Here is a 20,156-nt window from a genome sequence, read left to right as displayed (position 1 = left end):
CTTTAACGAAGATGCGTTTACGCCATAAAAGACGGTGCAAAATGCTGCGAGTTCCATGAGAATCTCCTACACGATTTGGTTTATAATTTCTTATTTATAGCTATATCTAATTTTTCTTTTCAATGAACCGCAGCAAACGTTACGATTCATCCCAGCCAACCCAGCCCGGTGAGCGTGCCACATGACTTTACATTTTTCGCACTGCTGCGCAATACCGTCTGATCACGTGGCGCACTCTCTGTGTTGGTTTGGTTCCGAGGTTCGTGAAGTACCTTTCTGTTCATTTGTGACTGAGACAGAGTAATACCCGTTTCTTTCTCAATGCTCTTTATTCCAGGGCTAACATAATTTTCTACAGCAGTACGCTTCCGGCCACCGTTTTATTGAACAAAGACTGAGGGTCTGGCTACTTTGCTAGGAAAGGGGAGATCAAAGTTAGTGTTAAAGAAAAAACATAGCTTAGCTTATCACTTCGCGTCCGCATACACGATGCACGCACGCGCGCACGTTGCGCTTTTAGAATTGCTTTGAAGGCTCGTTGGGCGTTGTCGTGTTGTCCATGGGCCAAGCAGTTTGGCGAGTCTGAAAGGTTTCAGTGTTCATCCGCTCAGATGTTGTTTCTATGATATCTCCTCGAACCCTGGTCTCTATATACTCAAGGGGTAGACGACGCGAAATATATAATTTTCATCCCTCTACTGCATGCTGGTATCATGGCAAATACTTGAAAATAACTCTAATTTGAAAAAAAAAAACGCTTCAAAGTGGACCTGGTTTTTCAGTACTGACGGTTTCGCCCTACTTTTCAAATTTGTCAAGTTCCCTGTCAAGGCGCACACGCGCCTTGACAGGGAACTTTTGGAGCACGGCTCATGCACCCATTCTGGGCGCAATATATAATTTTCATCCCTCTACTACATGCTAGTGCCATGGCAAATACTTGGAAATTAATCTGTCTTGAGAAAAACCGCTCCGAAGTGGACCTAGTTTTTTTGTTTCGACGGTTTCGTCCCATTTTTAAAGTTTGAGCACCCGCGCCTTCACAGGGAACTTTTGGAGCACGGCTCATGCACCCATTCTGGGCGAAATATATAATTTTCATCCCTCTACTACATGCTAGTGCGATGGCAAATACTTGGAAATAAATCTGTCTTGAGCAAAACCGCTCCGAAGTGGACCTGGTTTTTCCGTTTCGACGGTTTCGTCCCATTTTTAAAGTTTGAGCACCCGCGCCTTCACAGGGAACTTTTGGAGCACGGCTCATGCACCCATTCTGGGCGAAATATATAATTTTCATCCCTCTACTACATGCTAGTGCCATGGCAAATACTTGGAAATAAATCTGTCTTGAGAAAAACCGCTCCGAAGTGGACCTGGTTTTTCCGTTTCGACGGTTTCGTCCCATTTTTAAAGTTTGAGCACCCGCGCCTTCACATGGAACTTTTGGAGCACGGCTCATGCACCCATTCTGGGCGAAATATATAATTTTCATCCCTCTACTACATGCTAGTGGCATGGCAAATACTTGGAAATAAATCTTTCTTGAGAAAAACCGCTCCGAAGTGGACCTGGTTTTTCCGTTTCGACGGTTTCGTCCCATTTTTAAAGTTTGAGCACCCGCGCCTTCACAGGGAACTTTTGGAGCACGGCTCATGCACCCATTCTGGGCGAAATATATAATTTTTATCCCTCTACTACATGCTAGTGCCATGGCAAATACTTGGAAATAAATCTGTCTTGAGAAAAACCGCTCCGAAGTGGACCTGGTTTTTCCGTTTTTACGGTTTCGTCCCATTTTTAAAGTTTGAGCACCCGCGCCTTCACAGGGAACTTTTGGAGCACGGCTCATGCACCTATTCTGGGCGAAATATATAATTTTTATCCCTCTACTACATGCTAGTGCCATGGCAAATACTTGGAAATAAATCTGTCTTGAGAAAAACCGCTCCGAAGTGGACCTGGTTTTTCCGTTTCGACGGTTTCGTCCCATTTTTAAAGTTTGAGCACCCGCGCCTTCACAGGGAACTTTTGGAGCACGGCTGATACACCCATTCTGGACGAAATGTATAATTTTCATCCCTCTACTACATGCTAGTGCCATGGCAAATACTTGGAAATAAATCTGTCTTGAGAAAAACCGCTCCGAAGTGGACCTGGTTTTTCCGTTTTTACGGTTTCGTCCCATTTTTAAAGTTTGAGCACCCGCGCCTTCACAGGGAACTTTTGGAGCACGGCTCATGCACCCATTCTGGGCGAAATATATAATTTTCATCCCTCTACTACATGCTAGTGCCATGGAAAATACTTGGAAATAAATCTGTCTTGAGAAAAACCGCTCCGAAGTGGACCTGGTTTTTCCGTTTTTACGGTTTCGTCCCATTTTTAAAGTTTGAGCACCCGCGCCTTCACAGGGAACTTTTGGAGCACGGCTCATGCACCCATTCTGGGCGAAATATATAATTTTCATCCTTCTACTACATGCTAGTGCCATGGCAAATACTTGGAAATAAATCTGTCTTGAGAAAAACCGCTCCGAAGTGGACCTGGTTTTTCCGTTTTTACGGTTTCGTCCCATTTTTAAAGTTTGAGCACCCGCGCCTTCACAGGGAACTTTTGGAGCACGGCTCATGCACCCATTCTGGGCGAAATATATAATTTTTATCCCTCTACTACATGCTAGTGCCATGGCAAATACTTGGAAATAAATCTGTCTTGAGAAAAACCGCTCCGAAGTGGACCTGGTTTTTCCGTTTCGACGGTTTCGTCCCATTTTTAAAGTTTGAGCACCCGCGCCTTCACAGGGAACTTTTGGAGCACGGCTCATGCACCCATTCTGGGCGAAATATATAATTTTCATCCTTCTACTACATGCTAGTGCCATGGCAAATACTTGGAAATAAATCTGTCTTGAGAAAAACCGCTCCGAAGTGGACCTGATTTTTCCGTTTTTACGGTTTCGTCCCATTTTTAAAGTTTGAGCACCCGCGCCTTCACAGGGAACTTTTGGAGCACGGCTCATGCACCCATTCTGGGCGAAATATATAATCTTTATCCCTCTACTACATGCTAGTGCCATGGCAAATACTTGGAAATAAATCTGTCTTGAGAAAAACCGCTCCGAAGTGGACCTGGTTTTTCCGTTTTGACGGTTTCGTCCCATTTTTAAAGTTTGAGCACCCGCGCCTTCACAGGGAACTTTTGGAGCACAGCTCATGCACCCATTCTGGGCGAAATATATAATTTTCATCCCTCTACTACATGCTAGTGCCATGGCAAATACTTGGAAATAAATCTGTCTTGAGAAAAACCGCTCCAAAGTGGACCTGGTTTTTCCGTTTTGACGGTTTCGTCCCATTTTTAAAGTTTGAGCACCCGCGCCTTCACAAGGAACTTTTGGAGCACGGCTCATGCACCCATTCTGGGCGAAATATATAACTTTCATCCCTCTACTACATGGTAGTGCCATGGCAAATACTTGGAAATAAATCTGTCTTGAGAAAAACCGCTCCGAAGTGGACCTGGTTTTTTCGTTTCGACGGTTTCGTCCATTTTTTGAAGTTTGAGCACCCGCGCCTTCACATGGAACTTTTGGAGCACGGCTCATGCACCCATTCTGGGCGAAATATATAATTTTCATCCCTCTACTACATGCTAGTGCCATGGCAAATACTTGGAAATAAATCTGTCTTGAGAAAAACCGCTCCGAAGTGGACCTGGTTTTTCCGTTTTTACGGTTTCGTCCCATTTTTAACGTTTGAGCACCCTCGCCTTCACAGGGAACTTTTGGAGCACGGCTCATGCACCCATTCTGGGCGAAATATATAATTTTTATCCCTCTACTACATGCTAGTGCCATGGCAAATACTTGGAAATAAATCTGTCTTGAGAAAAACCGCTCCGAAGTGGACCTGGTTTTTCCGTTTCGACGGTTTCGTCCCATTTTTAAAGTTTGAGCACCCGCGCCTTCACAGGGAACTTTTGGAGCACGGCTCATGCACCCATTCTGGGCGAAATATATAACTTTCATCCCTCTACTACATGCTAGTGCCATGGCAAATACTTGGAAATAAATCTGTCTTGAGAAAAACCGCTCCAAAGTGGACCTGGTTTTTCCGTTTTGACGGTTTCGTCCCATTTTTAAAGTTTGAGCACCCGCGCCTTCACAGGGAACTTTTGGAGCACGGCTCATGCACCCATTCTGGGCGAAATATATAATTTTTATCCCTCTACTACATGCTAGTTCCATGGCAAATACTTGGAAATAAATCTGTCTTGAGAAAAACCGCTCCGAAGTGGACCTGGTTTTTCCGTTTCGACGGTTTCGTCCCATTTTTGAAGTTTGAGAACCCGCGCCTTCACAGGGAACTTTTGGAGCACGGCTCATGCACCCATTTTGGGCGAAATATATCATTTTCATCCCTCTACTACATGCTGGTGCCATGGCAAGTACTTGGAAATAAATCTGTCTTGAGAAAAACCGCTTCAAACTAGACCTGGTTTTTCCGTTTTGACGGCTTCGTCCAACTTTTCAAATTTGGGCCTCCGCTCATCCACAAGGAACTTGTTTAGAACATTCGGGTCTTTAACTGGGAAAAATGATAAAATTTAAGTCCATCAAATCAATCATGGTACAACTGCATATCCTTGAAAATAAACCTCCTCGATGGGAAAGGCGTTCGAGCGAGGACGTTACGTAGTTCTCATTTTCCAATGTTCTCCTAGCTGGATCGACCGACATGTTTTTTACTTGATATTTTGAATTTATGTGCTTGACGTGTCATGAAGAGACCATCAAGTACAGTCAGCTTCCTTGCCAAATAATCACTCAATATTCCCACTTTATTCGCCCTAAATGTAGCTTCGCCAAGGTCAATAATTTCTTAATGATTAATAACAATATTTCTATACCTTTTCTTAGCCATGATAAAATTTCTAAATGAAAAAACAAATAGTTGCTTTCTTTGTTTGGTAGTTTAGTGATCCCAGCAGCAGAATGCAGGAAACGATTCTGAACAGCTGGCTGATCGATTATGCGCCTGGTTCGACAAACTGGTCTCAGGAACCCGAGCAAATAAGTTTGAGAGAAGACAGAGCGTACACTACGCTTCCTGGATGTTTTTGCCTTGTCGCAGTTATATGGCAAATCTCGTATCTTTCTGTATTTTTAAATTAGGGAGGTTTGAAAATCACTTTGTGTGGCACGTTTGGGAGAGGTGCCCCAGAAGGATATTTTTTCTACGCATTACAAAATATCATACAAATCACGAAACTTTGTCATATGATTGGGGGAGGGTTGTATTTATAATATAAAATTAAAATTTATTTCACTCACCTAATAATATATTTTAAAAACCGATCAAACCTGATACCACCCATAGTGGCTATGCATCAAATAATTTACTCGAATGAGGAACCTGCAGTTTATGCGCTGTAATCTTGACTTTTTTGCGGAAGGATTGGATCGTGTCAGAGATTGGACGGGTAGCATGGCAAATCTGAAAAAATGTGATGTTGAGCAAATATTGCCGTATTTCTATATTTAATACATTGCTTCTATGGCAGCGTTGCCATAATCCGCCAAGAGATGGCGCTAGCATGCGATGGCACAGATTTCTGGGGATGTAAAGCAACTTGTACACGTATATTATTAGGCTGAAATGCGACCGTTCCTTCCACACAGGTATATGGGTTCAATTGCATGAGTATATTTCGGCGGTTCGCTATACTATGGTGCCTGGAACGCGTCTCCGACTGTTGTGTTTACCGCGGCCAAAAGGTGGTCCCTCGATTTCCGCCTGATGACGTCATTGAAGTGTTATGCTGACGCCGTTCGCGATCCTGGCGGCGTCCCAACAGTTGTGATGTATATGGCAGACGCCTGTTCTGCTGCAGGTCGCTCTTTACTGAGATAGTCTACGGAAGCTGAAGCAGCGGAAAGTTGGGACGCCTGGGACGCCGCGATGACAGCGACACTCGCGTTGGCTCGTGCTTTTCGCCAGCATTTCTATGGCCAACTGCCAGGATCGCGACGGGCAACAGCATGACACTCCGGCTTCTGTGACGTCATTTGTTGCCACTTGGCGACCACTTTTGATGTATGGGCGGGATAGGACGCTAAACACACCAGTCGGAGACGCGCTCCAGGAACCATAGTTATACGACGGAGTTTTAAAATAATGAGGTTCTACGGGCACTCAAAGACTTTTAGACAAAGTCAAAAGTCGAATTTGGGGGTTTTACGTGCCAAACCAACGGCGGGCATCTGGCGAGCCCCAGCGGAGGACTGGGGATGAATTTGGACCACCTGGGGATCTTTTGACGTGCAACCGAAAGCTCGGTTACACGGCGTCTTCTCCGCAATAAGCCTCCGTCAGATTGCGGGCTCCTCGGCCGGGATTCGAACCAGCCACATGGGGATCCGTAGGCCGACGCTCTCGCCTCGGAGCCACCGAGGTGGTTGCAAGACTTTTAGAAAGAACTCCGTCGAAATTCGGCGGCGAAATGGTGCACTGCATCGGGTACACGCAGAGTAGAGACAGGGAGTTGATGCACTTATTCTTTGAAAGAGTTAGTTATAATGGTCTTTTAGGTACTAGCGAAGCGAAGGAATTCTTTCGCTTGTTTATGAAGCATAAGGATTCTTTCCAATATGTCTTTGACGCACCAACGGATGTGTTGTCAGCTGATCTCCTGGCAATTCCTCTTCTGTCATGGTCACGTGCTCACGTACACGCACGCACGTACATTGACGTGGACCGAGCCGCTTTGTCTCACCCCAGCGGACATCGGAGACGGTCTCTAATCTATTACGGGTAGAGTTCCGTGCTCGCTCGTTAGCGCCCTCAACCGCCAGTCTTCCACCAAAAGAGAAATAAATGCGGTGGCAGTCGAAGACACGCTGGGCGGCCAGGCTGACAGATGTCTCCTCAAGATGGGCGCCAAAGGCTTGGAGCGCGCCCGAGTGAGAAGCGAGAGAGAAACGTCGACAGTAGCAGGATGTTGCAGTTCTGTGCGCACTCACGCAGGCCGTCATCGGTTCTCTTGGTGGGGTTTTTCGGCGCTTCGTAAAAATGAGCAGCCAGTGTTGTTGTTTTTTTCTTCCCTTATGTTTTTATTTCTCCAAGGTTTATTGCGTCGAAAGTGTCGGTACAGCTAACCTAAGCGTCAAAATAAAATTCCAGAGGGTACATTTTTTTTTACAAACGTCCGTTCTCTCTACGCTCCGGTAAGACACAAACACATTTTAACGGCATCTTCTTCCACGAGATCGTCTGCGATCCCAATATGAGCAATGTAGGATGTTTCTGATGAAGTTTTGTGTAATGGAAACGAGAAAGTTTTTATTTGCGACGATTAGAACGTACTGCGCACAAAGACAAAACAGGAGAACGAGGACACACGCACAGCGACGACGGGAATACGCTATATGTCGCCATACCTTTGAATCAGCATGCCTTACCGACACGCCAAGCCTCCACTTTGATCAGTTCAGATTTATATCTATGATTATGGGAACTTCTGCTGAAAATCGGGAATAACAACGAGGGAATGAATTGCTTTCTTTTCACATTGTATGCTATTTATTTCTTATTTGTTTTACGCTTCTCAATTTTGAGGTATCCGAGCGATATTTTATTTTCATCGTAAAATTTAATTGAACCACGGTTGTCTTTTTCTTCGCGTTTTATAGTTTTCGAGGCAGTTTTAGGTAAAATAAGGTTCATTTTGTATTCTTACCACAACATTATTTCATAAATATAGCGCAAGGTAGTGCGATTGTTTTGTAGACTTATCAAAGAGCAAAAAAAAAAAAAATCAATTGAATTTTACGTATCAAGAGCTAGGGCCTAATCTTTTCTGACTTCACAATTTTAAATCCGTTGCACTGGTTCATTATGACATCTCATTATGTAGGACAAGAAACGGGAGCAAATTTAGGTTTGTTATCCCCTTTCTTTTGCGTTTAATGATGTAATTAGCAAAATTGTCTTCCTCAGTTTTAACTTTTGCTCAAGTCAACACTGTACTTGAGTATTCACAGGAACCAAATCCACTACCTAGCCGGCATATTTGGCAGGTCGAAGTTTCCTAACAAGAAAGACACTTGCTACCATAGACCGGATGCGTATTCGGAAAAACTTGTAGACCAACATTTTTGTTAAAATTTGGCTCTCTAATTTATTTGTTTTTAAGAAGATCACCTTGTGTGGTTTTAAGGGAGGAGATAGCGGGGACGGGCGAGGTTTAGGTAAACCCGCTTCTGTGACTCAATCGCTAGCCTTTGTCCGGCTTTCATATTTGCTTAAGTGATAACCGTAAGCAATCAGGGAGCCGGTAAAAGGCTAGAGTATAAAACAATGAGGTGCACAATTCGCGTGTGGCTTGCGGGTGGGCCTGGTGGGAGCGGGGTTGCGCGGGGCTGCTATAAACCACGCGCATTATGTGGGTTTACACTTAATTCATGCAGTGCTCTCTGATATTTGTCAGCGTGATTCGGGCGGTGCAAATTTATTCTGGATGCACTGAGAGGCTGGTGTGTGCTTTTGGCGTAGTTGCTTCGTACGCTGACGGTACGCTCGCATGCGTTCGGTAGTAATCTACGTGGAAGCCATGGCTATTGACTGGATCGAAGCGTTCCGATTCTGTGCTTATATAGGGGAGAGACTGGCTTGGCCTTTTATAGGTGGGATGTTGCTCTACCAAGCAGCTCCGATGGCAAAAACAGGCCCGATTCTTGTAAAAAAATTAATAAAAAAGCACATTTGGCTAAATGGGGCAAATGAGCAAGAGTTCCCCGTTTTGATGAAATGCGGAGGGCAAAATGTTTTTTAAACATGTTGATCGGCTGACCGCAAGTGTGTATGCCATTGCCAATGCGTCTGTACGGACTGGCGTTGCAAAAATGTGGATGGTATTTTTATCAATGGCCTTTTCGCATCGCCACCCTTGTACCTGTTGTAGGAGTGGTGAATACAGTGCAGCCCCGCGCATCACACTTAATATTTACTGATTTAGGGGTTTTGAATGACGTTCAGCGAGTTTCTGATTGGAGCCATACGTTTCTTTTCACTCATTTGGAAGTTAATGAGTAAATGGTAGTTCGCTATTCAGCTATTTAGTTTGTTTCTTGCAGTATCTGACGTCCGTTGTGGAAATGAGCGAATAAATGCATATTGTGATAGAGAATTTGGTGATTGATTTAGTTTGATATATACATGCTTCAAGATTGGAAGGATAGCAAATTAGAACTGAGCTGGCCGCCATCTTGGGAGTTTTAGGCGTCGTCGGTTGTTAACCTCGTAATTAGGATATCTGTTTTATGGCTGCCCATTCGACTTTTGCATAAACTTTTAATTCGGGAACGTCTTACGGGTCTGTACGGAGTTACCTAAGTCGACTCTTACTTTGTTCATTTTAAGGTCATGCTCTAGTGTGCGATTTTTTCTCGCAGAGAAGACGCTAGTGAACGTGAGTGTCTTGCTGCTGACACTGTCCTCCCCAGACGAGTCGAGCCTGGTGAGTTTGTTTTATGTTCGTCTAAGCTCACGTTTCGGTGCTCCTTCGAAACGACAGATCGAATTATTTTCACGAGGCTAACTCGTCCATTAGTGTTACGCTTTTGCGGACTGTAATGTTTGCATGTTGCATGCTGTTACTACTAGCACGACTACCGCCTTGTTTTTTGTTTTTTTTTAATGGTTGATGCGTTTTAGACGCGCTCCCTTATATCTCCCTGCTGTAAAGCGGTCAGTCGTACGTGGACGGTGCCTGGTAGGCGTCTCCCGCCGGTATGTTTACCGCGTACAAAAAGTGGTCCTTCGACTTCCGCCTGATGACACCATAGAAGTGTAACGCTGTCGCCTGCCACAATCCTGGCGGCGTCACGAGCAGCGGTGCTGAATGTGACAGACGCCTCTCTTGTTACATGTCGCGCTCCAGCTTGACACTAACGGATGCCAGGCGGGCTGGTATTTTCAGCTTGACAGTTCACGGAAGCTTCGGCAGCCAGTAGTTGGGACACCACGACGACCGCAACACTGACATTCGCTCGTGCTCTTCGCCAGCATTTCTCGATCAACAGCCAGGATCGCGACATTTGACATCATGACACCGCGGCTTTTGTGGCGTCATTCGTCGCCATTTCGGGACCAGTTTTGAAGCGTGGGCGGAATAGGACGGAAAACACAACGGTAGGAGACACGTTCACGGCACCGCAATGCGCGAACTTTGTGTTATTATTCGGGGCCGAGAATAGCCCCAGGTATTCCTGAGTGAAGAGTTTAAAAAGTATTGCAATGTAATTATATTATCTATAGTGTTACTTAAGGGATAGTGTAATTACCGGGCAACGTCCTTTTAAATCTCCCGTGACCCCCAGGGTGCAGATTCTGCAATATACAGCCACATCTTTACAAAACAAATGAAAAAATGCTCACATGTTTTTTTTTTTTTAGTTTTCATTTTTAGCACTGCTCACACTAGATGCTTAGGAAGTGACATCAACTAGAAGCAGAAATCACTGACAAAAATAATAACGTGGCTCCTAGGAATAAAATTGTAATAAAATATTGATAATGTAGGTACGCACAGTCGCATTCTCAAGCCCATGTTTACTATTAGGCAATCGCGCACCTGGCCGAAAATTGCGGGACAATAATGCGTGAAAGGCGCCACTAGCGGCTGTTTCAATATTCACGGTTCTCTGCTACTCCTGGCATGGTAGACGCTGCTAGAATGTACGAATATCTGACGCTCTCACTTAAAATCTACATTAGAAGAGCCGAAAATTTTGCTAGTTGCCACAGATTCAATATAAAACAGCGCAGAGAAAGAAAGACAACGCGTCTCTTTCGGTCCCCGTCTTTTCGTGCGCAAAATACTTCTAATTCTAAAGTCATGACAGGTGTCGCGACATGGACAGCAACCACTCTTGCTGTTGCAACGTCCACTGTGTTTGTACCTGCGTCCTTCCTCGCGTAATCGGCGCTTTGAGGTGCCATCGAAGCAGCTGCGACGTCTATCCCTCCCCGCAGAAGTACGAGATCGAGTTCCTACTGCACCAGAAGTGGGAGGACAGGCGGCTTCGGTTCCTGGACGACGTGGCCACTCCTATGGGTCACCTGAACGGGCTGCTCCACGAGTCGCGCGTCTGGAAGCCCGACATCTACTTTCTCAAGCACGGGGAGTTCAAGTCTCCGCTCACGCCCATCCACATGAGCCTCAGGCTATACCCGAACGGCACCGTCATCTACACGCTCAGGTGAGCGCCTGCCTTGAGAGGCACTCCAACGTTGTTAGAATGAGCTGAGCTGAGAAACGGCTATAAACGCTGCATGCGCGAGCAGTACCCCCCTCAATCACCACGACTCGCCTGCCGTCGTTAGACGCGCCGGACGGCTGCTATGGTAACTGCAGAGTAGTCTAGGCGATACGTACATTTCAAAGCGCAGCGTCTAAATGGCGTTCCAGCGTACTCTATAGAACACACAGTTATAATGAAACGAAAATCAATATTGCGCTTCGAACGATGGGAGGCGGACTCAAGTGAGGGGGGGGGGGGGGTGCCTCCTTCCATGGGAGTTCCTCAACTAAGGTAATCTAATAACGTTGACACCCACTCCGATACTCACGTCAATCAATCACTCATGCCTTTCGCTAGGGTCGAGTGGCACCACCGGCGGCCATTGCTTGACACCAGTAAATGCATTCAACCCTGCGGAGAAAAGTGAGATTGCTTTCATTTGATTTACTTATTTGTCTTCATAATCCGAGGAAACCTCATAAAACTTGTTTTTCAAGACACTTCCGACAAGCTTCAAGAAGGTCCCTTTTTTTATTTTTCCCCCATAGACTCGCATGTACTTCCGGGTATCAACGATGGCCACTGATGGTGCCGCCGGCGGGCTCCCAATCCACGATCCAGCCTACTGCAATAATGATCAGTCCCATCAATGCCCTTTGGGTGGGCTGGGGGGGGGGGGGGGGGCAGCTGTTTTTCTGTCGATCCAGCGCTGGTAAGGCTGCTCCACACGCTTGCGTTTAACTGCGCTTGAGTGCGTTGCGTTACCACAAAACCGCTCAACACACTTTTCCACTTACGCCATCTATCGAGTAGACCTGCACACTTTCAATCTTGATATAACAATACTAAAGGGTTTTCAGTATTTGCGAGATGAAATCTACACACCTCCAGATGTAGGAGATTGTAACATTGTGAGAATTAAGTTGGTACCACGGCCAAATAATGATTCGTAACAATATATATTAGAGCATATAAGTTGGTCAGAAGTGATTCAGAGATATCCGATGGAATGCATACTTGTGCCAGTGTGATACTCGGTTAGAGGAAACGCAACAATCTCGACCGCAGTCAAAGGCAAATATGGGACCCAGCCTTTAGTTGTCGTGAAGATGGCACTTAAGGGGAAAATATTTTATACTAGACCTCCAAAACTTCATGCGCGTGCATAGCGAAATCACTCGTTGTAGAGCACAAGGAATGTATCTTTGTTGTAACAAAACGTGCACGTAGCCTAGTTGGCACTTCATGACTGCAGCGCCCAAAACAAGGAGAAAGACTAAAAGCCCACCGTGTGTGTGACCGCACCTACTCTTTGTCCTTCTTTTCTGCGCTTTTACCCATTGATGTTCCAGGAACCCACGCTTTCGAAATTCAGCATCGATGGAGATTCAGCGGTTGGGGGGTTCTGAAATCACTAAGGCATTGCTGCACGATAGAGTCCTCAACAGCTGCTAGCACGTGCAAAGTGCCCCCTGCAAAGTTGCACCAAAACCTTTTGTTTCAAGGATTATTGACGTAAGGCAGAGACATCACGGCATTCTTAAGGTGGCTCGATATCTGCATGATACGGGTCAATCACTCTTGCAGTCATTAGGATGACAGGTAGTCATAATTCTGGATGATTATGTTTTGGAAACAGCCAATCTGAGTGACGAAAACGTGGTTGTTAGATTTTTCTCTCAGCGTAAATATATGTTATTTTATAGTATATTTGTTATAACTCATAATGTTCTTTTTAACATAGATCGCTTTATAAACCAGGCTATTTAGAAAGTGACCAACATTAAAAAAGAAAAACACAGCAAAAAGTAAATACGGGTGTGACAATATCAGCAACATTTTGCTGGATTACGTACCGCTAAAACTAAGCGTAATCTAGCGGCTCGGCTTATTGCACCGAAGTCCCTATAACGCATTCAACGTACAAGAGTTCTTTCATGAGTGACTAAAACGGGCTGTCGTTTTTATCAAGATGTGAATTATAAAAAAAAACTCTATTTGCATTGAACTTTCCTTTTAACATAATGTTTTTAAACATCATTCTGAACAGCGTTAAAGGGTTGGTCCAGTGGAGTTACGGAGATCGACATTGTGAGCATATATTAAAGTTGTCTTGAAAGTTTATTGGGTTTTAATTCTAAGGCGTCCGGTAGTCGGGTCTATCTCAGACAAGGGGTAACGTTTCATGTGAAGAGAAAAGTCGTCTGCTTCTTGCACAGGGGCTGCGCTGATTTCAGAACGCCGGGCTCTTATTGGATGATTGTCGAAACTAGTAAGTAGGCCTCAAGGAATCTAGCATTCAAGTCTACCGACTATCCTTCCAATCGAAGCCAATCAGAACTCGACCTCATTTTGACGTCACCGCAACCCCCGCGCAAGTACTAGACGGCTTGATTTCCGCGTTATCTTGTTGCCTCAACCAAGGCTCGACCTGTTCGCTGTCAAAGGAAAAAATAGCATTGATCGAAACCTTATTAATTATTTAAGTGTCACGTGTCACTACCCTGTCTTACTAACTTCAATTTTCTACCGTCTGACTATATTTGCCTGTAGCTTAGGCGTAAATAAATCAATTCCTATTCCATGTTTTCCCAGTTGTATAAGGCCTACTGCTTCGCGATTCCGACAATATCAGGAACCACTGCCACGAGGAATCTTTGCTTTTTCTTCAGGGTAAAGCGCACTTCAATCGTTTCGCTGGAGAAGCACAATGGAGTGCATCAAGCATTCGTGAGGAACAATATGGTGCTACCATGAAGTGCCTTAGTTGAAAACGTGCTCAGCTTAGTAATCGACATTTTCACAAAGAAATGTGGCAAGATGTCTCACAAAATTCACGAGAGCCAGCAGTTGCTCAAAATACTCAAGGTCAATCATTCGGATTGGTGGCAACAATAAACGCTTCAATAGCCCTCTTCCCTTTGTTTCTTAGCTGAGTACAGTAATGTTGGAAGTAAGGCAAAGAAGCAACGGATTGCTTTTTGTTGTAACTTCCCTCTGGTAATATCTCAAAGTTTTTTTGATTTATAACCGGTGAGTCTTCCGGATAGCAAATATTGCATTATATTGTAATTAGCTAGAATAAATATCGAATGGATGTGAGTATTAATAAACCTTCATTATTTTTATAAGTTCTACGTTAAGTTGAACTTCCGTGATTAAATGCTTGTCTATCTTTAACTATTACGTTTTTTGGCCGTTCATATTTTAATATTTATTATTTTCCCTGCCCCTCGATACTGCAACAGGTCTTCTTTCCGGCCCCTTAGGCAAACGATTTAGAGGTCCCTGGTTTAGATCGCAGTTGCTGAGACTTTTAAGGCGACCTGCTCGTTTATAAACCTTGCTTCTGGTGCCTTGCCTTAGTAACTAAAACACTTGGTGTTGGTATGGTTAGATAATGCAGCCTGCTGCATAGCCAAGTCGGCGAAGTTACCAATAAAGGAAAAAAAAAAGTCTGTGTAGTTAAGTCACCAGCGCGCTTGCCTCGCACGCAGGTGGCCAGGGCTGGACCCCTGCCATCGCCTGTTGTTTTATATCTCCTTAAATTAATCGAAGTTTCTAGAAGTTTTGCAAATCATATAGTTTCTTCATACTCATAATGTACAGTTCCAGAACAATTGAGATCCAATAATCTATTAAGGCTTCCAGGGAAGCCTTAATAAAAGCCGTGCCGCGACGTGCAGGGGCAGTCTTTCGCCAGCGCTCGATCCGGCTGTCGCGCCGCCTTAGAGGGCCCCGACGCCTGTACTTCTGTTGCTTTTTTTTATCACAAGTTCGTTCTATTACCGCTTCCTTGCTGACTGTATTAACCGTCTCTCTGCCTGTCATTCATGAAAATATGCTGTAGCCCGAATCTCTAATGTCTAAGAAGGGCACCCCGAACGATATGCAGGCTCTCAAATTTCAGAAACTTCGTTTTTTGTCTACCTTTTGACGAGCACAAAACGCAAACGATATGTTTCACTATTTCGATGTATTTCAGAGGTCCTTTTTTATATTAACCATTGTATGTTTACACTTATCAGACATGCCATTAGGGACACCTTGCACTGTGTGTAGGGGCTGTATAGCTGAAGCGCCATCCGTTTTATGTACTACTTCCTGATGTGGATAGTATTTAACGGCTGCGAGCGTAACGAGTGACAATTCTATAGACTACGTGCGCATGTAATATGAAAGACTGCTGATATATAGGTGACTTTAACAGAGTTCAGATCGCGATGGCGCGGGGGCTTGGAACAAGTATCTCGGAAACTGTGAGTACCGTGCATGCTCGCCAGGTGGATTCCTTAGCACTAATCGAATCTTGAAGTAACACAGTAATACTGTTAGTAGACATTGAGGTGTTGCACGTCCACACCTCATCACAGAAGGGAGAAGTTGAAGGTTTTCCCCGCTGGGTGAAGAGAAATGGGCAGCTACCTGTGACTCAACTCACACCAAGGTGCAATGCAGCTCAAGGTTCAGGTGTTTTTGAGCACACTGCTAATCGCACTTTGTTTGATACGGGTGAACAGCAGACGAACCATTCAAGTGTTTTGCATGCCGAAGGCTAATTACCACGGTATTAGGTAGGTTAATTGTCATAATGTTTTGGGTGATCAGTGTGTAGGTTACATAGAATCGGGGAATTGATTGATTTACCGCCTAACTATTTAATTAATTTTTTCATTTATTTATTTTAAATTACTACTACCACACACATGGGGGCATCATAGGAGAGGGTTACAATATATAGATATACATATATATAAATGAATTTGTGCAGATGAATGAACCGTACTTAATCCAATGAATTAAAGAATAAAAGTTTTCAGGAACCCGCCGAAAGCCAAAAAAAACGGCGAAGCCAGGATTTGAACTCTGGGCCTCCCAATGTCCGGTCGGGTGTGCTAACCACTACACCACTCCACCTTTTTTTTTCTTTTTTTCCACTACACCACTCCACCTTGGCTTTCTGGCGTTTCCTACCTGTCTTATTAATGCACAAGAGAAGAAATGTATCCAATCGGAGGTGTTCTGGAAACACACGCCGCCGCGTGGAACGCGGTACGACGCTTAGTGTCACGTGGTACGTGCTCGTTTGTGCTCCAGAAATCCTCCCACTGTTTGTCTCGCCCCGTGTACATGTAGTAGTAGTTTTGTTTATGAGCTTTAGAGACACGGTATCATCATCATCTGCGAGAATCAAGAGCCACGTTAGTGAGTATACAACACGGGCACTTCACACCATCGTACGTGGTCTCCGAGGGGGATATAAACGATTATGTGCAGTTGAATGAACCGTACTTAATCCAATGAATTAAAGAATCCAAGTTTTCAGGAACCCGCCGAAAGCCAAAAAACGGCGGAGCCAGGATTTGAACTCTGGGCCTCCCAATGTCCGGTCGGGTGTGCTAACCACTACTAACCACTATATATATATATATATATATATATATATATATATGATTACATTTCGACACAGTCAGCAAGTCGCTTGCTATATGGCGGCCAGCCGGTGAAGGAAGTTTTCAAGTGAATCTGAATTAGTGATGCTGGGACGAAGGCTTTTCGAATCGGATATAGTTCGTGGAAAAAAACAACACATTTTTAAAGCAATTTGTCTGGACCTAGAAACTGTTTATATATCTTGTGCGTGAAGCTCTAGTTTTAGTTCTGGTGGAGAGGCTAAACATGTCTGTGTTGACGTGAAGGCTGTCCGTGACGATCAAAAAAGAAAGTATTTAGCCTGGCAGTTATTGCGCGTTGGGAGAGGAGTCTGTTTTATTAATGATATCGTCGAATCGTACCGCCCTTATTTATTAGAAATAAATCGCAGGGCCTTTCTCTGCACCATTTCCAATTTTTCTATATTGACGACTTTGTATGGGTGCAAGACGACGCGAGTGTATTGCAGTGTTGGTCTAATTAAGGTTTGCCATGCTAGTAATTTAACTTCAGGGGTTGCGAATTTAAGTGATCATTTTAGTTTCCAGAGTTTGTTTGTGGCTTTGGAGGTAACAGACGCAGTGTGGGAGTTCCAAAACAAGTTATTTGAAATGGTAATTCCCATATCTGTACTCTGAAACGCTGTTAAGTGTATGTCCATCTACGCTGTAGCTAAAATGATAAGGGTTTTTCTTTAGTGTTATGGACATGCTTACGCACTTGGAGAGGTTCGAATTCATTTGAAAAGTCCTGCACCAGGAGGCAACCTTAGAAAGACACATGTTTAGTTTGAGCTGGTCATCAGGGGAATCAATGATGCCATGTAGAATACAATCATCAGCAAGCAATTTGATATTTACATTACTATCTCAAGATACGTCGTTGGTGAACACTAAAAATAATAGCGGTTAGAGACTAGAACCCTGCGGCACGCCGGATGTAACACTGTATATATTCGAAGCCTAACCACCAAAGGAAACTAATTGCAGCCTATTTGTCAGAAATGCGCGTAGCCAATTTAACATTTGGTAATTTTTTATTATAGTATAAAGCTTCTGTAACAGCTTAGTATGCGAGACAACATCAGAAGCCTTAGCCACATCTAAAATGTAACATCCACCTGTTTTGTTTTATTTTTAGTGCGGAAGGGAAATTAGGGACAGTAAGCAACGACTGTTAGTTTCTCGAGTAGCCCCCTCAAAATCCGTGTATGTGCGGACTTAGTATTTGATATTGGTCCAGAGAGCTAGTGGTATCCTTCCCAATTATATGCTCGAGTGTTTTGCAGCACTGAGATGTTATTAAATTTGTACGATCGGTTGCTTTATCCCTTTTTGCTCAATTGGTGCTATCTTAGCCATTTTCACCACAATTGGTAAATCTGCATTGGAGAGAGATTGTTCAAAATTGATACACAAATATATTCCTATCCGTGGAGCGTACCGCTTCAGAAATGCATTGGGTATCATATCAGGTCCGTTCGTTGTATTGCAATCGAGATTGATCAATAAATTGGGAACACCTTCGTGTATAACATGATCACTTAGAGAAGGGTCATGATTACAGTGCAAAAAAATAGGAGCCTCACCATTATCTATCGGAAAGACAGAAGCAATGTACCCATTAAAACCGGTTGCTATCGTTTTGCTAGCCTCAGTTAGAATACCGTCGACGGAAAAGCTATTTAGGGAGACACGTTTCGGCGAAATGTGGCGCCAAAACTTCGCAGGTGACGCTTTTATGAAATTGATGAGGGTTGTGTATGGTGATGAAATTTAGCATGTTCAATTTTACTTTTATGTTCTGGGACAAGACGCTGGAGGGTGTGAGACGTTTGGTCTAACCGCTCATTCACACTGGAAGCGGATCCGCGTTCGCAAAGCGGTGGCGAATGCGGTTGTATAAAGATCCAGTACAGTGTCACGCGCACTTGATGTCACCGAGTGCGCGTGCGATTGTACTGGATCTTTATACAACCGCGTTCGCCACCGCTTTGCTAACGCGGATTCGCTTCCAGTGTGAATGAGCGGTAAGTGCGCCCTTTTGGGAGCTTTTCTCAGTCTATTAATTTTTCTGCCCAACTGTATTATCTATCGAGAAATCCAAGGACTCGTGTTGCCTGGGTTTATAATATCTTAGGCGCAAAAGGGTTAATGCACTCGTCTGCAACATCTTTGAATTCACCCCATTGGGCGTCTAAATTTGCGTGAGCGCTACAACGAAACGAGAGAAACCCCTCGTAATTTTCTTCGAGAACGTCAAGGATGGAGTTATCACCTGCCTTGTCAAAATCGAATACGTCTTGTTTATTTACCGGTCTAGACGGGACCGGTTTGAATGAAAGTGTAACAAGTACTCTATTGTGCTTGCTTAGTCCTTCCTCAATAGAAACCTCAGATGATTTCGAACATTCCTGGCTAAAAAAAGTTAGATCAAGGGTTGAATCTGGTTCCACTTTAATTATTGTGGGTGATGAAACGAGCTGCTCTAAGTCAAAATACACGCACTATCTGATAAGCACTCCGAGCTTTCACGGTCCGGTAATCCTGCAAACAAGAATTTCTAATCTATATAGGGAAGGTTGAAATCTGCGGCAAGAATATTTGTGTCGTTAGTGTGCACAAGCTCAGCATATAGCTTTTCAGATCTTCCAAGAAGGAAACGTGGCTGCCAGGGGGTCTGTAAAAAGTGCATATTAAAAGGGATAGATTTTCAATCGTTATTTTACACCAAAGCATTCCTGCTGACCCCTGTTCTTCAAGCTGCAGGCATGATATGTTGTTCTTTAGAGATATCGCAACCCCTCCTTCTCTAGTCAATCTGTCTTTCCATACAATTACGTATTCGGGTGGTATAAGTTCTTTATATAGTATGTTAGAGTGTAACTATGTTTGTGGTAGTACAATAATGGTCGGTCCATCGAGGAGTATCGTATGCTCCAAATCTTCGGTTTTATTCACAAGGCTTGTTACATTTACATTCAACATTTTGAGCCGGCTTCATATGGGATTTGTTGCTAAGTTTTCGTTGTGCGGAACTCGTGTCACGTTTTGGTGTATCAGTTTAACCTTATCAGCAGAAGCATCATACACGTAAATCGAGTTGCCAACGATCAGCTTATCGTATTGTAGTGTAATTCGGTGCGTTTGCCCTTTGCCGATATCCAGAAGTCTTCTTCGAGCAAAGCGAACATCAAGTGAAAATTCCTAGCTGGTAGATATGCCGTTATCTTTTAGCTTATAAGCCGACGGTAAGACAGCTAGCTGCTTTCGGTTTGAAGAAATAAAATTTCACTGTAAAGGGGCTTTTTTATTTGAAACAAAATGGCCAGGCGAGGGGCGCTTTAAATTTCAGATGACTGGATTTCCAGCCCTAGTCTATCAAGGCAGAATTTTCGTACATGTTCCTAGGATTCTGCCCA

At 44.1% G+C, this 20,156-nt stretch overlaps 1 protein-coding gene across 1 annotated transcript in view; it reads left to right on the top strand.

The window, feature by feature from the left end:
• The window catches only part of LOC120844255 (glutamate-gated chloride channel), a gene marked incomplete at its 5' end in the record, with an annotated part of 134,397 nt that overhangs the window by 29,655 nt on the left and 84,586 nt on the right, over nucleotides 1-20,156 (top strand). Inside the window, 2 exons of the mRNA XM_042291251.1 lie at nucleotides 9,452-9,516; nucleotides 11,034-11,260. Coding sequence (XP_042147185.1) covers nucleotides 9,452-9,516; nucleotides 11,034-11,260 — 292 coding nt within the window. The remainder of the gene's footprint in view (nucleotides 1-9,451; nucleotides 9,517-11,033; nucleotides 11,261-20,156) is intronic.

This window comes from Ixodes scapularis, unplaced genomic scaffold (genome assembly GCF_016920785.2).
Source record: "Ixodes scapularis isolate PalLabHiFi unplaced genomic scaffold, ASM1692078v2 PGA_scaffold0__279_contigs__length_252992795, whole genome shotgun sequence".
In the NCBI taxonomy this organism is placed as follows: domain Eukaryota; kingdom Metazoa; phylum Arthropoda; class Arachnida; order Ixodida; family Ixodidae; genus Ixodes; species Ixodes scapularis.
Note: the sequence above shows the minus strand (reverse complement) of the source record. Positions and strands in the feature narration are given on the sequence as shown.